The sequence below is a fragment of the Somniosus microcephalus genome, chromosome 1 (assembly GCF_052327205.1).
Source record: "Somniosus microcephalus isolate GS21.2 chromosome 1, FLI_Smic_1.0, whole genome shotgun sequence".
Classification (NCBI taxonomy): Eukaryota; Metazoa; Chordata; class Chondrichthyes; order Squaliformes; family Somniosidae; genus Somniosus; species Somniosus microcephalus.
The window spans coordinates 167918114-167940624 of NC_140987.1; the positions used below are offsets into that span (position 1 = coordinate 167918114).

The 22511-nt window shown below is 47.2% G+C and overlaps 1 protein-coding gene across 1 annotated transcript in view; it reads right to left on the reverse strand.

Annotated features, from left to right (window-relative positions):
* mcc (MCC regulator of WNT signaling pathway) overlaps window positions 1-22511 on the reverse strand; it is a 450686-nt gene that overhangs the window by 387266 nt on the left and 40909 nt on the right. The window contains exon 3 of the mRNA XM_085987123.1: window positions 13252-13463. Coding sequence (XP_085843249.1) covers window positions 13252-13463 — 212 coding nt within the window. The remainder of the gene's footprint in view (window positions 1-13251; window positions 13464-22511) is intronic.

Consider the following 22511-nt stretch of genomic DNA (forward strand, 5'->3'; position numbering starts at 1 on the left):
CCTTCCCCCCAGAGGGGGGAAGGATCGGAGGGGAGTGCAGTTGCTGCGGACATTCGGCGCCAGCAACGTGCCAAGGGTCGCCTAGCTCGGACCCCTGCTCCCCAGCGGGAGAGTCCCGCCTCCAGTCCGGCCACCTTCACCTCGGAGGAGGTGCGCCAGCTGGACCAAATGGCCGAGGATTCGGACCGCCGCCACACAGAGCTCATGCAGGTGGTGGGACGGATGCCTGAGGCCATCGAGTCGCTGGCGACCAGTGTGCGGGAGTTTGGGGCATCAAATGCCGAGAGTGGCCGGATGATGATGGAGGTAGTGGAACGGATGCCTCCGGCGATGGAGTCGCTGGCTGATGCCGTCAAGTCAGTGGCGGATGTGATGCGGGCGCAGACCACGGCAACAGGGGCACTCACTGCTGCCACACGCGCTGCCTCAGCCAGGCATCGCCAGGACACCCGCCGCGCTGCAGCAGCACAGCGATCCGCCCTTCGGCTGATTGGTGCGGATCGTGCAGTGCGTGCCCTGGTGAGTGCCAGCGTGCGACATCACCAGCCAGCGTCTCCAATACGCCAGCTTGCCCACATTGCGCCATCGGTCGCCGCCACTCCCCCAGTGGAGCGTCAACGGCAAGCGGCTGGAGCTGATGGTGGCCATGCACATGTGCGCCAATCAACAGCCGGCCCCTCGAGGCCCAAAGCCCGTGTAGGCCGCCCCCCAAGGCCATCTGGCGGAAGGACATCTGACCCTCAGGCGCCTTCCCCCAGCCTCGCAGCAGCCACTGGGCAGAGCTTGCGGAGGAGCAGCAGGCCGGGCAGGGGCACCAAAAAGCTGGACAAGGTCTCGCCCTCGCGGGCCACTAAGTAGAGGGTGTGGCCAGCTTTCATTTTATATGGCGGTGGACATCTTTATTTTGCCCATGATTGTTTTGTTTATGGGTATGTTTTTTGCGTTAAGGCCGAGGTTGAGGCCTGGTTTGTTCAAATGTGGAGTTACTCCTCCCCAGGTTGTGGGAGAGAGTCGTTTGTTGCACTTTTTGTGGGGGCCGTTGATTGTTTTTGGGATTCATGTGGGAAGGGGTTTCATTTTTGTCAAATATAAATTTATCTTTATTCAGACAGTGTCCATGGTTGTTCTTGTTAGTCTTTGTTGCCTTCGCCGGCTGAGGGCTTGCGGAGCGGCTGCATTCATCTTGCTTCATGGCCACAAGGCATTCCCTGACAGGGGGCTTAGAAGTTACGTTCAATAAGCTGGCGACGGACGGCCCTTGGACCTTGTCGCTCCCTCCTGGGAATGTACTCCTCCTCCTCCTCCTCCTCCTCCTCCTCCTGAGGTGGTGGTCCAACGTCAGGTGGCAGTGCCTGAATCCTGCGGAGAGCCAGGTTGTGTAGCATGCAGCAAACTACGACAAATTGGGAGACCCGTTGCGGCGAATACTGCAGAGATCCGCCGGAACGATCAAGGCAGCGGAACCGCTGCTTGAGGACCCCAATAGTTTGCTCGATGATGTTTCTGCTCCTTTGATGGCTCTCGTTGTATGCCTCTTCAGCAGCGGTCCTGGGCGCGCGGAGCGGGGTCATGAGCCAGGGACACAAAGGATAGCCTTTGTCCCCGAGTAGCCATCCTCTTGGGGGAGGCTGTGCCTCGAACATGTCATGCACAGTACTCTGCCGCAGGATAAAGGCATCGTGGCAGCTGCCTGGAAAGCAGGCATTGACAGCCAGGATGCGCTGCTTGTGGTCACACACCAGCTGCACATTGAGAGAATGGTAGCCCTTCCAGTTGCGATACTGCTCGCCATGCTCCAGAGGTGCCCGCAAAGCCACATGCGTACAGTCAATGGCGCCCTGCACCAAGGGGAAGGCCGCGAGTCTAGCAAATCCCACTGCACGCTGATGCTGGCTCTCCAGGGCCATGGGGAAGGAGATGAATTGGCGTCTCCTTCTGAAAAGGGCATCGGTCACCTGGCGGATGCAGCGATGCACGCCGAACTGGGATATGTTCGCTATGTCCCCAACAGCGGATTGGAAGGAGCCGGTGGCATAGAAGTTCAATGCCACCGTCACCTTCACTTCCACCGACAGAGACGTCCTGCACCTGAGCTTTGGACGCAGATCTCTGCGAAGCAGGTGGCAGATCTCTGCAACCACCTCCTTTCGGAATCTCAGCCTTCTTACACATCGCGCGCCACTCATGGTGAGGTAGGAGCGCTGCTGGCGGTATACCCTGACTGGGTAAGGGATATGTTGCAGACGCCTGTTGCCCCCTCTGCCTCTAGCCAGTGCTGCCCCTCTGACCCCGCGTCTGCGAGCCCTACGCACATGGCGCTGAAACTTCGCGTTGGCACCCCATGCAGCCCCCATCAAATGCTGGCAAACAGTCAAATTTCCAACAGGGCACTTGCAGCGCTTTGGCCTGAGTCCAAAAATACCTGAGCTATTGCTGCACGAAACCAGTTAGCTCTCCTCCTTGTTGTGTGTCCAGAAATCCGTTGCACAAGAGTGTTTGCTGCAAAATGGCTGCCCTTTATACTGCAGGGTACGTGCCCTTTAATTTGCGCTCCCCGGGGCCCGCGTCGGCTGTGTTGCGTTCCATTTTACAAACGCTCTGGCCGCCAGCCGCACAATGGGGCGGTCCGACTGAAGTTTGGAATCGGGGCGCGCAAAGGGCGTTGCACGAGGATGTGACGTCATTTTCTGCACGCGCAGCCGGGCGGGCGCTAAACTTTACGCCGGCGCTAAGGGTCCACTTAATTTGGGGCGAGGCGCAAACTGCGCTGCGCCCGGACACTACACGCATAGCGCCCGAAATTCACTTCTCTTAAGGCGCTAACTGCTGGCGCAACCAACTGAATTTCTAGGCCTTTATGTTTAATTTTCAAAAATTATACATTTTCTGCTTCAAATATAATTATATAGGTCAGCAAAATCTGCTATTACTGCACTTCCTTGAAAAGGCCGTCTTTCTTCATGATCACTCAGAATTGTGAATCTTACTGAAGGCAGGATGAGGGGGACAGGGAAACTTGATTTTTATTTAATAAAGTGAAGTTAGTTCCAAATCCTTTACTCCACCCAACCACTTTCACTCAGCCCCGATTGGAAGTTTACCTCTCATCATCAACCTTTATACTACTAATTTGGTTGGGAGAGTTTATTTTTTATATTAGAGTCTAATTTGTACCCTCTCGACAATATACAATTTTGAGGAATCCTTTATGTAATAGCAATGAACTACTGCCCCCTTTTGTTCAATGAAGGTACACTGAAATGAGAATTATACTGAAACTTTTAAGAGCAACAGCGCGCAGCTAATTTAATTTAAACTGACATACCCATTTCTAAAGAGATTATCCACAATAAATCAACCTACAATTCATCTGTGCATGGGTACAGTAGTGTAGTAGTTATGTAACTGGGCTAGTCCAGAGGCCGGGACTACTAATCCAAAGGACAGGAGTTCAAATCCCACCATGGCAGTTTGAGAATTTGAATTCAGTTAAAAAGAAATCTGGATAAAAAGCTGCTATAAGTGGCCATGAAGCAGTCGGATTGTCAGAAAATCCCAACTGGTTCACTAATGTCCTTTATGTGATTTACCAATGACTCTCAACTTCCCTTGAAGTGACCTGGTAAGCCAGAGTTATATCAAGGCAACTAGGGATAGGCAATAAATGCCAGCCATGCCACTGACATCCACATCCCACAATGAATTTAAAAAAAGGACGCGACTGCTGCCAACGAACCAGAAGCGGACTGCATATGCGTGCTGCCGGTTCGTCACAAAACAACTTAAATGCCGGGAGGGAGCGAGCTGTGAGGAAAACTGCCGGGAGGGAGTGGGCTGTGAGGAAAAATGCCGGTAGGGAGCGGGCTGTGAGGAAAAATGCTCTGTGGGGGGAAAAAGAAGCTTCCGGTTCCAGATTAATGCACAGTACACTTCTGCACAGCTTTCGGTCATTGGCAGGAGTCTCTCCGTTAAAAAAACCCTGCACAAACCAAAACACTCAAATCATCTCCCATTTGATGATCACCTAAATCTACATCACTTATCAACTTTATCTACTCCTTTCTCCATTTTTTTTAAAATGAGTAGACAACCACAAATTCCTACCTTTTAAACATAACAAAAATATGCTGACAAGACATGGTTGGCAATAGAAGGCCTTCTGGATTACAAAGACAAAATACCTTAATTATATAAAAAAATAGTAGTTTCACTTTGGATCTTTGCAGCCAATAAAAAAGAAACTGTTATCAATTAGCTGGGCTAGATTCTAACCCAGATCCTACAAGTGAAAGTAGTGTCATAACCCTTTATTCTTCAAAGAATTTCTGATCAGCAGAAAACTTTTCTTCCAGCCCAGTGTTTCAATAGTGGTATGTATACCAGATTTTTGTAACATTTTGAATAATTTCCAGGCAAAACAAGACATGTTGCACCAAATAAATTAAAGTCATGCAAACAACAATAAGTCAATCCAGCCTAAGTTACCTGGCTCTTTATAAAGATATACATACATACATATTAATTAGTTAGTTAATTTGCTCCCTCAGAGTTAAGGGTGGTTGCTAATGGTTAAAATTGCAGATTATATACTAAACTAGGAGGGACAATTGAATCAGAGGTAGCTCAGAAATTGCTGAATAAATTAGACAAAATATGCAAATAGGAAGACAATGGCAAATGACATTTAATGCAGACAAGTGTAATGTACTACACATAGGAAGGAAAAACAAGCAACACACATACCTTATGAATGATGCTGAAATAGCTACGGATGAAATTGAAAGGGATCAAGGAGTATTAAAAGACTTGATGCTCAACATGTCAAACAATGCAGAACAACAATGCCAACAGAATGTTGAACTACATAGCTAAACAGTGGAATACAAGTCACAGGAAGTCATGTACAGTGCATAAGCTGTACAGTGCTCTGGTCAGACCACACACTGATCATTGAGACATAAGGGAAATTTTCAAGTGGCACCAAGCCCTAGTGTTAGAAGTCTCGATTATGAAGAAGGACTGGAAAAATTTGGAGTTTTCAGCCTGGAAAAGAATTGTCTGAAAGATAGTTAAGAGAATGGAAAAGGTAAATCTGGAAAATTACTTTAAAATAAATTGGAAAAGGCAGACAAAGGAAGATAGATTCAAATTAACCATTAAATTTAGGACTGGTACCAGGAAATTGTTCTTCACACAAGTGTGTCAGATAGTCAGTTTTCTTCCTCCAGTTAAACACTGGGAAGACCGAAGCCATTCTCTTCAGCCCCGCCACAAACTCCATCCCCCTCCCTGGCCATTATCTCAGGCTGAACCAGAATGTTCACCATCTCAGCATCCTATTCAACTCCAAGCTGAGCTTTTGACCGCATATATTCTCCATCACCTACATCCACCTCCGTAACATCACCTACCTCTGCCTTTGTCTGAGCCCATCTGCAGTTGAAACCCTTACCCAGGCCTTTGTAACTTCCAGAGTCGACTATTCCAATACTAGGGGGATAGAATATAAAAATAGGGAGGTATTGCTTCAGTTGTACAAGGTATTGGTGAGACCGCACCTGGAATACTGCGTACAGTTTTGGTGTCCATACTTAAGAAAGGACATACTTGCTCTCGAGTCAGTACAAAGAAGGTTCACTCGGTTAATCCCGGGGATGAGAGGATGGACATATGAGGAGAGGTTGAGTAGATTGGGACTCTACTCATTGGAGTTCAGAAGAATGAGAGGCGATCTTATTGAAACATATAAGATTGTGAAGGGGTTGGATCGGGTGGATGCGGGGAAGATGTTCCCGATGATGGGTGAAACTAGAACTAGGGGCATAGTCTTAGAATAAGGGGCTGCTCTTTCAAAACTGAGATGAGGAGGAACTACTTCACTCAGAGGGTGGTAGGTCCATGGAATATGCTGCCCCAAAAAGCTGTAGAAGCTACATCATTACATAAATTTAAAACAGAAATAGACAGTTTCCTAGAAGTAAAGGGAATTAAGGGTTACAGGGAGCGGGCAGGAATTTGGACATGAGTCTAGGTTCGGATCGGTCATGGCCCTGTGGGTAGCGGAGCAGGCCCAGGGGCCGTGTAGCCTGATCCTGCTCCTATTTCGTGTGTCTAATTCTGTTAGATTCAGGAGATGGTTCTGTGATAGTGGATTGGCGGTTAGGATCAGATCAGCCATGATCTTATTGAATGGCGGAGCAGGCTCGAGGGGCCGATTGGCCTACTCCTGCTCCTATTTCTTATGTTCTTATGTACCCTGGGCAGCCTCTCATCCACCACCCTCCGTAAACTTCAGGTCATCCAAAAGTATGCTGCTCACATCCTGTCCCACACCAAAGCCCGCCTCACCCATCACCACTGCGCTCGCTAACCAACATTGGCCCCCAGGTCCCACAATGCCTCAAATTTGAAATTCTCAGTGTTCAAATTCCTTCATGGCCTCGCCCCTCCCCATCAATGTAACCTTCTCCAGTCCTACAACCCTCAGAGAACACTGCATTTCTCCAGGTCTTGCCTCCTGTGTACCCGACTGCCTTTGCCCCACCACTGACATCGTGCCTTTAGCCGTCTAGGCCCGACACTCCGGAATTACAACATTAACCTCAGTCCATCTGCTACTGAAACCCTCATCCGTACCTTTATTACCTCCAGTTTGGACTATTCCAATGCTCTGCAGGTTGGCCTCCCATTTTCCACCCTCCATTACTTCAGCTTATCCAACTCCTATCCTGCACTAAGTCCCGCTCACCACTCAAAAACATAGGAACAGGAGTAGGCCATTCAGCTCCTCAAGCCAGTTCCGCCACTGAATTAGATCATACCTGATCTGTACCTCAAATCCATTTACCCACCTTTGATCCCTATCCCTCGATACCCTTACCTAATAAAACTTTGTCGATCTCAGCCTTGAAAATTTCATTTGACCCAGCATCTATAGCCTTTTTTTTGGGGGGGGGGGGGGGGGGCGGGCGCGGGGAATTTCAGATTTCAATTACCCTGATCTTGCTGATTTACACTGGCACTCAGTTCCCCAATACCTCAAATTTAAATTACTCATCCTCCTGCTTAAATCCCTTCATGGTCTTGTTCTCCCCATCTCTAACCTTCTATAGCCCCTTCCATCGAACTCTCCGTTCCTCTAACCTATTGGGCACCCCTCCTTCCTTCACTCCACCATTGATAGCATTATCTTCAGCCATCTAGGCCCCACGTTTTGGAAGTCCTTCTCGGAACCCCTCCACCTCCCTCTTGTCCTTTAAGGCCCTCCTTAACCCCACCTCTTTGACCAAGCTTCTGGTCACCCCTCCTACTATTGCCTCCTTTGTTTTGGCATCCATTTTTGTCTAATTACACCTCTGAAGTGCCTAGGGACATTCTTCTATATTAAAGGTGCTAGAAAATGCAAGTGGTTGTTGAATAGATTTCCAGATCAAGCACTGGATGCCAAAACGCTGGAATCATTAAAGAAACAATTAGATGCAGGACTTTAGGATTTTTTTGGTGGGTTAATTAAGATGAGCCAAATGTTCATCCTCATCCATGTGTACTTTGTGATCTTGTGATATAGTCACATCCAAGGTCCATACTCAAAACAACAGATATATCTGCCTTCTATCCATCTTGATCAATTCCCCAAAATATGAGCTTAACATTTTTTTAAATTTTGAACAAGTTTTACGTACCTAAATTAACAATGAGTGGAAAAGGTGCAGTATAGTTACATACCATTTTTAACAGGGGGTGGGGCGCAATAAAAGTTTGCTTTGTGTGTTCCATATATTAACCTTTTTAGAAAGATTAAAATGAAATCAAAAAGTGTTTAAAAAAATCTCAATTGTTTCATTTATTAAACTCAGAACACCACAAGAAATAATGAACTAGTGTTCGACAACTCAGATTTTGTCAACCCAGTACAATTTTCAATATGTGTGCCAACTCTGGAGCACTAATCAGTATTTCAGTTGTACTGAATAATAGACTAATTAGGCTGATCTTGAATTTTGATTTTATTTTAATAAGAAATTTGGTTTTAATTGTAATTGATTAAAATACTGTACAATAATTTTAGCCAACTATCTTCCTCATTTTCATAGATTAATCCAAAACTTATGTAGGGGCATATACAATAGCAAATCTGTCAGTGGAACAGTGCTGTCTCTTAGCTGTAAGAGAAAGAGTACACTTTATCTCTCACGTTCCTTAGCTAGAATGCTACTTCAACTTTCCTCAATGTCTACACATTATCTTGTTAAAGCAGGAACCAAACAACATGATCAACATCCCACCTAATTGTTATAGGATTCTGAATAAATAATTGTAATATGCATGGAATTCTCAGTTCCTTGGCCATGAGTGTGAGCAGAAGATGCCATATTTGTGTAAAGGGGGGGGAAATTCTATCCCAACATATTATGAGGCACATTTCGTCAAACAGGTTGTTGAGGAAAGTCAAGAATAATCTAGGAATTCTTAGAGTGAAGTATTCTAATCAGTAGTGAGTTTAAAGAGTTACCTTAACATATGCCTTAGCAATGTGGTTGACGCTTAACTGCCCTCTGAAATGGTCAAGCAAGCCACTCAGTTGTACAAAACTGCTACGTTAAAAATAATAAAACCGGATGGATCTCCTGGCAACGACCTAGGCACCAGCTTCAGACACAACAATGGCACACCCAGCTCAGACAACCCTGCAAAGTCCTCCTCGCTATCAGGAGACTTGTGCCAATATTGGGAGAACTGGCCCACAGACTAGTCAAGCAACAGCCTGACAGTCATACTCACAGAATTATACCGTACAGCAAATGTCTCAGACTCCTCCATCACCATCCCATGTCCCACTGGCAGAACAGACCCATCAGAGGTGGCGGCACAGTGGTATACAGTTGAGGGAGTGACCCTGGGAGTCCTCAACATTGACTCCAGACTCCATGAAGTCTCATGGCTTCAGGTCAAGCATAGACAAGGAAACCTCCTGCTGATTACCAACTACTGCCCTCCCTCAGCTGATGAATCAGTACTCCACCATGTTGCACACCATTTGGAAGAAGCACTGAGGGTAGCAAGGGCACAGAATGTACTTTGGGTGGGGAACTTCAATGTCCATCACCAAGAGTGGCTCAGCAGCACCACTATTGACTGAGCTGGCAGAGTCCTGACGGACATAGTTGCCAGACTGGGCCTGTGGCAGGTGGTGAGAGAACCAACATGAGGGAAAAGCCCACTTGACCTCGTCCTCACCAATCTACCTGTCGCAGATGCATCTGTCCATGACACAATTGGAAGGCGTGACGACCGCAAAGTCCTTGTAGACAAAGTCCCGTCTTCACACTGAGGACTCCCTCCGTCGTGTTGTGCTCCACCATGCTAAATGGATAGATTCCGAACAGATCCAGCAGCTCAAAACTGGACATCCATGAGGCGCTGTGGGCCATCAGTAGCAGAATTGTATTCCATGACAATCTGTAACCTCATGGCCTGGCTTATCCCTCACTCTACCATTACCATCAAGCCAGGGGACCAACCCTGGTTCAATGGCGAGTGCAGAAGAGCATGCCAGGAGCAGCACCAGGCGTACCTAAAAATGAGGTGCCAACCTGGGGAAAGCTACAACACAGAACTAAATGCATGCTAAACAGCGGAAACCGCATGCTATAGACAGAGCTAAGCGATCCCACAATTAACAGATCAGATCAAAGCTCTGCAGTCCTGCAACATCCAGTCATGAATGGTGGTGGAAAACTAAACAACTAACGGGAGGAGGGAGCTCCATGAATATCCCAATCCTCAATGACGGCAGAGCCCAGCACGTGAGTGCAAAAGACAAAGCTAAAGTGTTTGCAACCATCTTCAACCAGAAGTGCCAGGTGGATGATCCATATCGGCCTCCTCCCGAGGTCCCCACCATCACAGAAGCCAGTCTTCAGCCAATTCGATTCACTCCACGTGATATCAAGAAAAGACTGAATGCATTGGATACAGCAAAGGCTATGGGTCCCAACAACATCCCGGCTATCGTGCTGAAGACTTGTGCTCCAGAACTAGCCGCTCCTCTAGCCAAGCTGTTCCAGTACAGCTACAACACTGGCATCTACCCGACAATGTGGAAAACTGCCCGGGTATGCACCATCCACAAAAAGCAGAACCAATCCAATCCGGCCAATTACCACCCCATCAGTCTACTCTCAATCATCAGCAGTGATGGAAGGTGTCATCGACAGTGCTATCAAGCGGCACTTACTCACCAATAACCTGCTCACCGATGCTCAGTTTGGGTTCAGCCAGGACCACTCGTCTCCAGACCTCATTACAACCTTGCTCCAAAAATGGACAAAAAAGAGCTGAATTCCAGAGGTGGAGCGAGATTGACTGCCCTTGACATCAAGGCAGCATTTGACCGAGTGTGGCACAAGGAGATCTAGTACAATTGAAGTCAATGGGAATCAGGGGAGAAAATTCTCCACTGGCTGGAGTCATACCTAGCACAAAGGAAGATGGTTGCAGTTGATGCAGGTCAATCATCTCAGCTCCAGGGCATCGCTGCAGGAGTTCCTCAGGGCAGTGTTCTAGGCCCAACCATCTTCAGCTGCTTCATCAATGCCCTTCCCTCCACCATAAGGTCAGAAGTGGGGATGTTCGCTAATGACTGCACAGTGTTCAGTTCCATTCGCAGTGGCAAGTAGCATTCGAGCCACACAAGTGCCAGGCAATGACTATCTCCAACAAGCGAGAGTCTAACTACCGCCCCTTGACATTCAGTGGAATACCCATCGCCGAATCCCCCACCATCAACATCCTGGGGATCACCATTGACTAGAAACTTAACTGGACCAGCCACATAAATACTGTGGCTACAAGAGCAGGTCAGAGGCTGGGTATTCTGCAGCGAGTGTCTCACCTCCTGACTCCCCAAAGCCTTTCCACCATCTACAAGGCACAAGTCAGGAGTGTGATGGAATACTCTCCACTTGCCTGGATGAGTGCAGCTCCAACAACACTCAAGAAGCTCGACACCATCCAGGACAAAGCAGCCCGCTTGATTGGCATCCCATCCATCACTGTAAACATTTACTCCCTCCACCACTGACGCACCGTGGCTGCAGTGTGCACCATCTACAAGATGCACTGCAGCAACTCGCCAAGGCTTCTTCAACAGCACCTCCCAAACCTGCGACCTCTACCATCTAGAAGGACAAGGGCAGCAGGCGAATGGGAACACCATCACCTCCAACTTCCCCTCCAAGTCACACACCATCCTGACTTGGAAATATATCGCCATTCCTTCATCATCACTGGATCAAAATCGTGGCACTCCCTCCCTAACAGCACTATGGGAGTCCCTTCACCGCATGGACAGCAGCGATTCAAGGCGGTGGCTCACCACCACCTTCTCGAGGGCAATTAGGGATGGGAAAATTAATGCTGGCCTTACCAGTGACACCCACATGCCAGGAACTAATTTAAAAAAGCCAACCTAGAAAGCTACCAAAGGCTGACCAACAGCTTCAAAAAAGCTGACAACTGAAAACAACCCTGATTATGCTAAACTTGGATCGAACCTGGGTTAGACCACACTTAAGAGTACTGTGTGCAATTCTGATCGCCATATTATAAAAAGGATATAGAGGCACTGGAAAGGGTGCAGAGAAGATTTACAAGGATGATACCAGAAATGCGAGGGTACACCCATCAGGAAAGGATGAACAGGCTGGGTCTCTTTTCTGTTGAAAAGAGAAGTTTGAGGGGTGACCTAATAGGAGGTCTTTAAAATCATGAAAGGTTTTGATAGAGTGGGTAGAGAGAGAATGTTTCCACTTGTGGGGAAGAGCATAACTAGAGGCCATCAATATAAGATAGTCACCAAGAAATCAAATAATGAATTCAGAAGAAACTTCTTCACCCAGAGTGGTGAGAATGTGGAACTCACTACCACAGGGAGTGGTTGAAGCGAATAGTATAGATGCATTTAAGAGGTGGTTAGATAAACATATGAGGGAGATGGGAATGGAGGGTTATGTTGATAGGGTTAGACGAGGAAAGTCGGGAGGAGGCTCAAGTGGAGCATAAACACCGGCATAGACTGGTTGGGCCGAATAGCCGGTTTCTGTGCTGTATATCCTATGATTACAAGCCTACAATATGTGACAACAACTAGTTACAGGGGCTTTCTAACAAGCTCTAGGTATATCCACTTGATTTGGAAAGGAAAAGAGTACATGAAAGTCTGAAGGGGTAAATTCAAATAATGACACTTTAGGAGTGTACAGGGGCATTGTTGCTTGGAAACATTTTCATTTGTTTAATATTAAAAAATTATGCATTCAGGTTAATTTTAAGCACTGCAAAGTGACATTTTGATTTTCAACAGACGAACCATCACTTCCCCAAAAGTTACCTCAACACTCTCCCACATTAATTTACCCTATTCCAGTTCAGAGATGCTATACCTTAATCAACTCTCTACCCTTTTGCAAAGGTACCCTCTCCTCCTCTAACCCTTCCAGTTCATTCTCTCACTCCTCCCTCCTACCCCCCCCTCTTCAATTTAACTTGGCACACTCCTTTCCCGTTAAAGCTTCTACGGGACTCCCCTCAATTCAACATGGTACTTTCAACTCCTGCAACTCACGTCAAGTTGCTACTTTTCTTTCACTCTTATTCAAGCTGCCAGTCTTCTCCTCGCCCCCTGTACAAAATGGCACTTTCCCTCTTCCATCGGTTCAATGTTGGCCCACTTCTCCACCTCCCTCAGTTAATTATGTAACTCTGCTTCCTCCCTAATCCAAAGCACTGGCTCCCAGCTTCTACCCCATTTCCTTTCCCTTCCATTTCCATCCATTGAAATCAATTCCCTTCCCCCGCCACCCCGCTCCCTTCTGCATTGCTCCTACCCAAATCTTGCTGCTGACAAAAATGATTCTGGCCACTACATACTGTAGGGAAGAACTTATGTAAAATCTAACATACTAACCACAGTCCCCCACTCCACACACAGAACACTGGCTGTCAACAGAAAATGCTGACTGCTGGAATATATATGCCTTATAGAATGACCAATGAATGTCTGAAACAAACCACAGAAGCCAGCCTAAAATAAATTAACTTTCAAGATGGTACTCTTACCCAACAACAGGTTTACTACGAGCAAACTTTAAATCCCAGACACTTACTAAAACCAGGCTATGTACATATCTGGATCATTTATTTTGTGAGGAGGAGAAAGATGCATATAAGTAGAGATAGTGTAGCACTCACTGTGTTGGCTAGCTCCAAGTAACTGCCACTCATTGGATGGCTCAAGCTTGAAGCCTGTGCTAAGAGTTTCTGCAGAGCGACTTGCTGATCCAGGTTAGCTCCTGCATACTCTAATAGTTTCTGAAGGGTTGGATGAGTATGTAGTTCTGGGCTCTGAAGGTCTCGAGCTCCAGAATCATACTCCCAGCTTTCTCTGGCTCCTGACATTGCACCTAGAAAAAAAAAGCACCTTATAAACTTAGAAATTAAAAGTGCACTTAAGGAGGCTTTAAAACAGCATAACACCACGATTTTGTTTGCTACAATCACTAAATATTGAACTTTTATTCTAAAATAGCTACATACCATTAGTACAGACAAATACAGATTTGGATTTGTAACGATTTGGGAAAGGATGTCTAGTTAAAGGGACTGGGGAAGTGAGCTGTTGTAGAGGGGAAAGGGATTAGTTCAGAGATGAAGTGAACAGTTAGAGGAGGAAAATGGTGAGGATTCGGTGCGGTAGTGGATACTTGAATAGAGGACAGAGAAGTGAAGAAACAGGAAGGGCAGTGAATGCTTGAGGGGTGTTCACACTTACTGCATTGAGCATTTGGCTGGGATTGAGGTTGTGGCTATTGTAGTTAAGAGAACTCTGGTTAGTGGACAGGGCAAGTAAACATTTCAAGGGTATTAATTTGGAGGAAGTCATTAGTATTGAGAGAGGGTAGAAGTTTGGCAATGGCAACTTTGGGGGCTAGCAACTGTGAAGACAATGCACAATGGAGGTATTGTGTGCACTGGAGATTGGGTAGAGCACAGCATTTTTGTTCAAAAAAGTTTCCTTACAAATTGGACAGCTAGAAGATCACCCCTCAGACACCTCCAACACCTCCTTTGAAGGCTGAATATTTCAAGGTTCACCAGTCCTTCCTCATAACTCAAGACATCTAAGAGGGATAAACTTTGTGGCTTTTATCTGCACTGTCTCAATGCTTAGATGTCTCCCTTGTGTCTCAGTGACCAAAACAGGACACAAGGTGTGATCTGATCAGAGATTCTACAGCTTAATCACGACTTCATGTGACTTATATTCTGCTGTTTAGTTATGTAGTTCAACATTTTATTGGCTTTGTCCATTGTTGCTCTGCACCATTTGGACATATTGAGCATTAAGTCTACTAAAGTTCCTTGATCTCCTTGAGGGAGGGAAAAGTGACCATAACATGATTGAATTTGATGTTAAGTTACAGAGGGTAAAGGGAGAGTCACAAACTAAGGTTTTAAACTTCAGTAAGGCGGACTTCAAAAGAACGAGACATAAACTGATCACAGTAAACTGGGATGAATTGTTAACGGGTAAACCTACAAACAGTAGGAGGTACTCATTTGGTACAATACAAGACCAGTATATACCCCTAAAAGTCAATAACTCCACTTGTATAGTTGGGCAACCATGGTCATTAATTGATGCAAGATGCATGACTAATTTAGTTGATTTTTTTGAGGAGGTCACTAACATGGCAGATAAGGGAGTATCTATGGATGTTATCTATATGGACTTCCAGAGGCATCTGATAAAGTTCCTTACAAGAGATTAGAAAAATGAAAGCGTACATAATTGGAGGCAACCTTGCAGCATGGGTTGGAAATTGATTGGGAGGTAGGAGAGAGAGACTAGGATTAACTCGCAGTATTCTGATTGGTGCAATGTGAAAAGCAATGTTCCCCAGGGATCGAGACTGAGGCCTCACCTCTTCACTAGATTTATCAATGACCTGGACAAAGGAAGAGAGAGTTGTATAATCGAAGTTTGCAAAAGTCCCAGTTGGCAGGCACAGTAAATAGCGTGGATGAGAGCAGGAAATTACAATGGGACATAGATGGATTAAGTGAGTGGGCAACCTGTGGCAAATGGAGTTCAATGTGGGAAAGTGTGAGGTCATCCACTTTGGATCCAAGAAAGACAAATCGGAGTATTTTCTAAATGGTGAGAAACTAGGAACTGTGGAAGAGCAAAGCAATGTGGGCATCCATGTACACAAATCACAAAGCTTGTGGACAGATACAAAAAAGCAATCAAAAAGGCTAATAGAACATTGACTTTTATCACAAAGTCCTTGAGCTCGACAGCATGCATTCTAGGATCTTGAGAGAGATGAGGGAAGAAATTGCAGAGGACCTAGAAATTATATTTCAGAGCTCTATTCAATGTAGATGTGTGCTGGAGGACAGGAGAGTGATCTATGTAGTACCCATTTTTAAAAGGAAGACAGAGCATATCCAGTTAACCGTGATAGGGAAAATTTTAGTCTTTATTTAAGGATGAAATTATCTAGATAAAGAGAAAATACAATTTGCCAGTGCAGATTTCAAAGTGGATGATCATGCTTGACAAACCTCATTTGAGGAGGTAACAAACATGGTAGATGGGGAAAATGCAGTGGACGTAGTGTACATGGACTTCAGGAAGGCCTTTGACAAGGTAGCACATGGGAGATTACTAGAGAAGATTAGGCGGTGTAGAGTTAGCGTAACAAACTAGATTAAAAATTGTTTTGAAAGTCAAAAACAAGGGCAGTTTTTCCCAGAGTTGCTGAAAGTGGGTAGTGGTATTCCATAGGCTCCAGTTCTCAATCCAATTCTGTCCACTGTGTACAATGATTTGGATATAGGTATAGAGGGAGTGGTTTTGAAATTTATGGATTATACCAAAATAGGTATAGTTAATTCATTAGACGTCCAAAGAAAACTGCAAAGGGATATTGAAAAAATGTGGAATGGCTAAAAAGTGGCAGATAGAATTCAATGTCAGTAAGCGTGAAACGATGCATTTGGTAGATAAACACAACAGCAGTAACTGTGCTCTGAATGGAAGCGAGCTCAGTGCTGTGGCGGAGCAGAGGAATTTGAGAGAACAAATTCACAAAACCTGAGGTGTTGCCTTTAATGTTCTATCACAAGGTACAGAAGATTTACAGGAGTGCAGCTTTACCAGAATGATTCCTGAACTTCAAGGGTTAAATTACAAGGAGAGATTACACAAACTAGGGTTGTATGCCCTGGAATTTAGAAGGTTATGGGGTGACTTGGTTGAAATTTTCAAGATATTAAGGGGAACAGATAGGGTAGATAGAGAGAAACTATTTCCGCTGGTTGGGGAGTCTAGGACTAAGTCTAAAAATTAGAGCCAGACTTTTCAGGAGTGAAATTAGGAAACAATTCTACACACAAAGGGTGATCGAAGTTTGGAACTCTCTTCTGCAAATGACAATTGATGCTAGATCAATTGTTAATTTTAAATCTGATATTGATAGATTTTTGTTAACCAAAGGTATTAAGGGATATGGGGCAAAGGCGGGTATATGGAGTTAGGTCGCAGATCAGCCATGATCACACTGAATGGCGGAACAGGCTCGAGGGGCTAAATGGCCTACGTTCCTAATATCCAAAAAAAAATTCTAGCCTAGATTTTGTGCTCAAGTCTCTGGAGTGGGACACAACCTTCTGACTTAAAGATGAGAGTGCTACCACTGAGTCACAGCTGACACTAGGATATAAAAGCCAAGAGGTAATGATGAGCCTACATTAAACTTGAATAAAATCTCAGTTACAGCACTGTGTGCAGTATTGGACTCCATACGATAGAAAAGATATTGAGGCTTTAGAGAGGATACAACGCAGATTCACTTGGATGTGCCTGGGAAGAAGAAATACAAATGTGAAGACAGACTTTCAAAATTGGGGCTTTTTTCATTAGAATGCAGATTATGGGGCAATATGATGAAAGCATTTAACATTAGGAAAGGATAGACAGGGTAGATAGAAGCAGACTGTTTCCAGTAGCTATGGGGTTTAGAAATGAGGAGTCACAAATACAAGGTTACATACAAGAGATTTAGAACAGAGGACAGCAGAAACTTCTTTAGAGTTGAAGGGCTATGGAATTCACTTCCAGTGTTCGTGGTTGAAGCAGAAACTATGTCAACACTCAAGATTAGATTTGATAGCTAGTTGGAAGAAAAGGGGATAAAAGGATATGGGAACAGGGTGAGTAAATTTGATTTGGACTATTTGCTGGCATGAAGAGTAAACGCCAACACAGACTGATACAGCCGAATGGCTTCTTTCCATGTTGTAACTTCTATATGTTTCCACGTAGAATGGAGCTGAAAGAAACTCCGGCATCTTAGTAGACTAAACTCTCAGCACGTCCAACTAACATGGAGCAGCAATCAACAAAACCAACAGAATGTTGAACTACATAGCCAAAGCAGTAAAATACATATCAGAGAACGCAATGATCAAACTGTACAGTGCTCCACACCTTGACTACTGTGCCTGGTTCTGGTCACCAAGACACAAGGGAGATATTCAAGGATTGGAAGCAGTGCAGAAAAGAACCACAAGGCTAATCCCAAGTGTCAAAGGAGGAAAGACTGGACAAAACTTGGGCTTTTCAGCCTCGAAGGGTAGCGCCTCAGAGGTGATCTTTAGATCTATAGAAGAAAGTTACGGGTATGGAAAAGGTAAATCCAGAATATTAATTTCAATTAAATTAAGCAGGACAGGTTTAAAATAGTAAAAGATAAATTTGAGATCATGAATCAGTCCTTTGTGGCGGAGCCACTAAAGGACTCCAATCAATTGTATATAATTCCCTTTAATAATATGTTGGCTACAGCCTGAGTCTGTATCTTTGTTTTCACTGTTTACATGTACAGAGCGTGATCACTTTAATAGCGCGGGTAAATGCGATGACGTCACGCCGTTCATCACGTGATCCCCCACCGGCAGGAAAAACGTGATGACGTCTTGACGTCAGCCACAGGGCCGCCCAAGCAGTCCTCATGGAGCCTCCGAACTGACTAGACCTATATTCGATGTTCTCCTGTAGTTATCCGTTAAACTCTGTTAGTTTTCATTAAACCTCGTTTATTTGATCGCCTGAGTGGACCTCAGTCTTTTGGATAGGAACTAGACATTCCTACATTGTTTTGCGAACGGTTTTCGCAGAAGTTACTGAACATGGAATCAAATGCCGTTGCTTTGAAGCTACCACAGTTCTGGGAGCAACAGCCAGCCGCGTGGTTCATCCAGGCTGAAGCCCAGTTCGCAATCAGGAACATCGTTGCGGATCAGACCCGTTACTATCATGTGGTCTCCGCCCTCGACAGCGCCACAGCCTCGCGGATCGTCAGCCTGCTTGGTAATCCACCAGAAGATCGCAAGTATGATACGATAAAGGCACGGTTGTTACAGGTCTTCGGGCTCACGGTCAGAGCGCGCCCGCCGGCTGCTAAATATGCCCGGCCTCGGGGACTCCAAGCCGTCCGAGCTCATGAGCCAAATGCTCACGCTCCTGGGCTCCGAACCGGAATGCTTCCTCTTCAGGGATCTATTCCTCAGCCAGCTACCGGGGCAAGTTCAGGCTGCCCTAGCCAGGTCGGAAGTCACCGACTGCGCAGAGCTGGCTGCCGATGCGGACAAGATCTTCGCGGTGACACAGCAGTACTGCGCTGCCACGAGGCGCCCATCCCCCACAGACGCCGCTCCAGCCCCTCAACCTGCGGGGTTGTGCTTCTACCACGCCCGTTTTGGCGCGAAAGCAAGATGCTGCCGCCCTCCCTGCAGCTTTTCGCTCAAGAAAAAACAGCAGCCACCCTCTCGAAAGAGGACCGGTTATAACGAGCGCCCCGCGGCTGCGATGGCAATCGGTAATTCGGGAAAACTCCTCTTCATCAACGACTCCCTATCTGGTTGACGTTTCCTCTGCGACACCGGGGCGCAGTGTAGCATCCTACCTGTGTCAAATCTTGATCTACAAGCCGGGGGACACGCCCCCCCCCCCCCCACCCCCGCTCCAGGCGGCTAATGGCGAGGCCATTCGGACCTTCGGAAACCGGCGGATCCAGGTGTGCTTCGGTGGCCAGCGGTTTTACTGGGATTTCATCACGGCCAAAGTCTCTCAAGCCATCCTCGGGGCGGATTTTTTGTGCACCAACGGCCTCCTGGTGGATGTACGGCACCGCCAGTTGATCAATGCGGCCACTTTTCACTCCATCCCGTGCCACCGCGGTAACACCGTGGCGCGCACTTTCTCCTGCACGTCCCCACCTCCAGATGACTTCACTCGCCTCCTCGGAGATTTCCCAGACCTGACTAGACCCACTTTCTCTTCCACGGCCACGAAACATGGTGTCGAACATCACATCACCACTACTGGCTCCCCGGTCTACGCACGGGCCCGGCGCCTCGAACCTGGCAAGCTCGCAGCTGCGAAAGCGGAGTTCGACACGATGGAGCGGCTAGGGATTATTCGCCGGTCGAATAGTCCCTGGTCTTCGCCTCTCCACATTGTTCTGAAACCTGGCGGCGGATGGCAGCCTTGCGGCGACTATCGACGCCACTACTCCTGATCGGTATCCGATCCCTCATATTCAGGATTTCTGTGCACATTTGGCGGGAAATACCATTTTTTCAAAAGTCGACCTTGTCCGTGGCTACCACCAGGTCCCCGTACACCCGCAAGACGTCCCGAAAACTGCAGTCATCACCCCATTCAGCCTGTTTGAATTTCTGCGGATGCGTTTGGATTGAAGAACGCTGCACAGGCTTTCCAGCACTTGATGGACTCCGTGCTTCGGGACCTCAAGTTTCTATTCGTCTACCTCAACGACATCCTCATCGCCAGCCCTAATAAAGAGGAGCACATCTGCCATTTGCGCACCCTCTTTAGACGCCTCAGTCAACACGGCTTGATCAACCCAGCCAAGTGCCAGTTCGGCCTGCAGCAGATTGATTTTTTAGGCCATCGCATCACATCAGACGGCGCAATTCCCCTGCAAACAAAGGTGGAGGCAGTTACTTCGTTCCCGTGCCCGCAGACCGTCAAGGCCCTGCAGGAGTTCCTCGGGATGGAAAATTTTTATCACCAGTTCATCCCTAATACAGCCCCTGTACAAGGCCCTCAAGGGCAAGTCCGGCAAGGATCCGATTAGCTTTACGGTCGAAATGGACCGGGCGTTCGTCGACACAAAAGGCGCTCTAGCCAACGCAACCATGCTGGCACACCCGCTGCCAGGTGCCACCATCGCCCTTACCACCGATGCGTCAGACTACGTCATCGGCGCAGTGCAGGAACAGTGGGTGCATGGGATGTGGCAACCGCTGGTGTTTTTCAGCCGTCAGCTACGGCGAAACGAACGAAAGTACAGCACGTTCGACCGGGAGTTGCTGGCTCTTTTTCTGGCCATCCGCCATTTCCGGTTCTTGCTAGAGGGACGTCCGTTCACGGCTTTTGTGGACCATAAGCCACTAACGTTCGCTATGGCCAAGACCGCCGAACCGTGGTCAGCTCGGCAACAACGTCAGTTGACGTTTATCTCAGAATTCACCACTGACATTCAGCATGTGTCCGGTAAGGACAACCTGGTGGCGGATTGCCTCTCCCGCGCGACCGTTCATGCAGTCCAGCTCGGCATCGACTATGCCCTCATGGCTGCAGATGAAGCCTCGGATCCGGAGGTCCAATCTTACAGAACCAACCCCTCTAGCCTCCAAGCGGCCGACGTCAAATTCCATGCCGCGGGCACTACGCTACTCTGTGACGTCTCTGTAGGAGATCCTCGCCCTATCGTCCCGGTCACCTGGCGCCGAAAAGTTTTTGACGCCATACACGGGTTCTCGCACCCTGGCATGAAGGCCTCGCAGCGGTTGATGTCGTCCAAATTCGTGTGGCGGGGCATGCACATGGATGTTCGCGACTGGGCCAACATCTGTATGGTCTGCCAAAAGGCCAAGGTGCAGCATCATGTCAAGGCTCCATTGGCCACTTTCACCGTTCCAGAACGTAGGTTTGATCATGTGCATGTGGACCTGGTGGGGCCTCTTCCACCTTCGCACGGGTTTACTCATCTTCTTACAATGGTGGACCGCACCACTCGATGGCCGGAGGCGGTTCCTCTGTCATCCACCACTTCCACAGACGTCGCCAGGGCATTCATCTCCTCTTGGGTCGCCCGCTTCGGGGTACCGGCGGACATCTCGTCCGATCGTGGGCCGCAGTTTTCCTCGGAGCTCTGGAACGCTGTGGCTCAGGGGCTCGGCGTCAAGCTACATCGCACCACTGCCTACCATCCACAGGCAAACGGCCTGTGCGAACGATTCCACAGGTCGCTCAAAGCCGCACTGCGAGCCAGCCTTCAAGGCGCGGGCTGGGTGGACAGGCATCCATGGGTCCTTTTGGGCCTCCAGTAACTAGTGGTGTTCCGCAGGGGTCAGTGCTGGGTCCCCAACTCTTTACAATCTATATTAACGATTTGGAGGAGGGGACCAAGTGTAACATATCAAAGTTTGCAGATGATACAAAGATGGGACGGAAAGTAGTGAGTGAGGAGGACATAAAAAACCTGCAAAGGGACATAGACAGGCTAAGTAAGTGGGCAGAGATTTGGCAGATGGAATACAATACTGGAAAGTGTGAGGTTATGCACTTTGGCAGGAAAAATCATAGAGCAAGTTATTATCTTAATGGCAAGAAACTGGAAAGTACTGTAGTACAAAGGGATCTGGGGGTCCTGGTGCACGAAACTCAAAAAGTTAGTATGCAGGTGCAGCAAGTGATTAAGAAGGCCAATGGAATGTTGGCTTTTATTGCAAGGGGGTTGGAATATAAAAACAGGGAGGTATTGCTTCAGTTGTACAAGGTATTGGTGAGACCGCACCTGGAATACTGCATACAGTTTTGGTGTCCATACTTAAGAAAAGACATACTTGCTCTCGAGTCAGTACAAAGAAGGTTCACTCGGTTAATCCCGGGGATGAGGGGGTGGTCATATGAGGAGAGGTTGAGTAGATTGGGACTCTACTCATTGGAGTTCAGAAGAATGAGAGGCGATCTTATTGAAACATATAAGATTGTGAAGGGGCTTGATTGGGTGGATGCGGTGAGGATGTTCCCAATGATGGGTGAAACTAGAACTGGGGGCATAATCTTAAAATAAGGGGCTGCTCATTCAAAACTGAGATGAGGAGAAACTTCTTCACTCAGAGGGTGGTAGGTTTGTGGAATTTGCTGCCCCAGAAAGCTGTGGAAGCTACATCATTAAATAAATTTAAAACAGAAATAGATAGTTTCCTAGAAGTAAAGGGAATTAAGGGTTACGGGGAGCGGGCAGGAAATTGGACATGAGTCTAGGTTCGGAATGGTCATGGCCCTGTGGGTAGCGGAGTGGGCCCTGGAGTGGGCCCAGGGGCCGTGTAGCCTTGTTCTGCTCCTA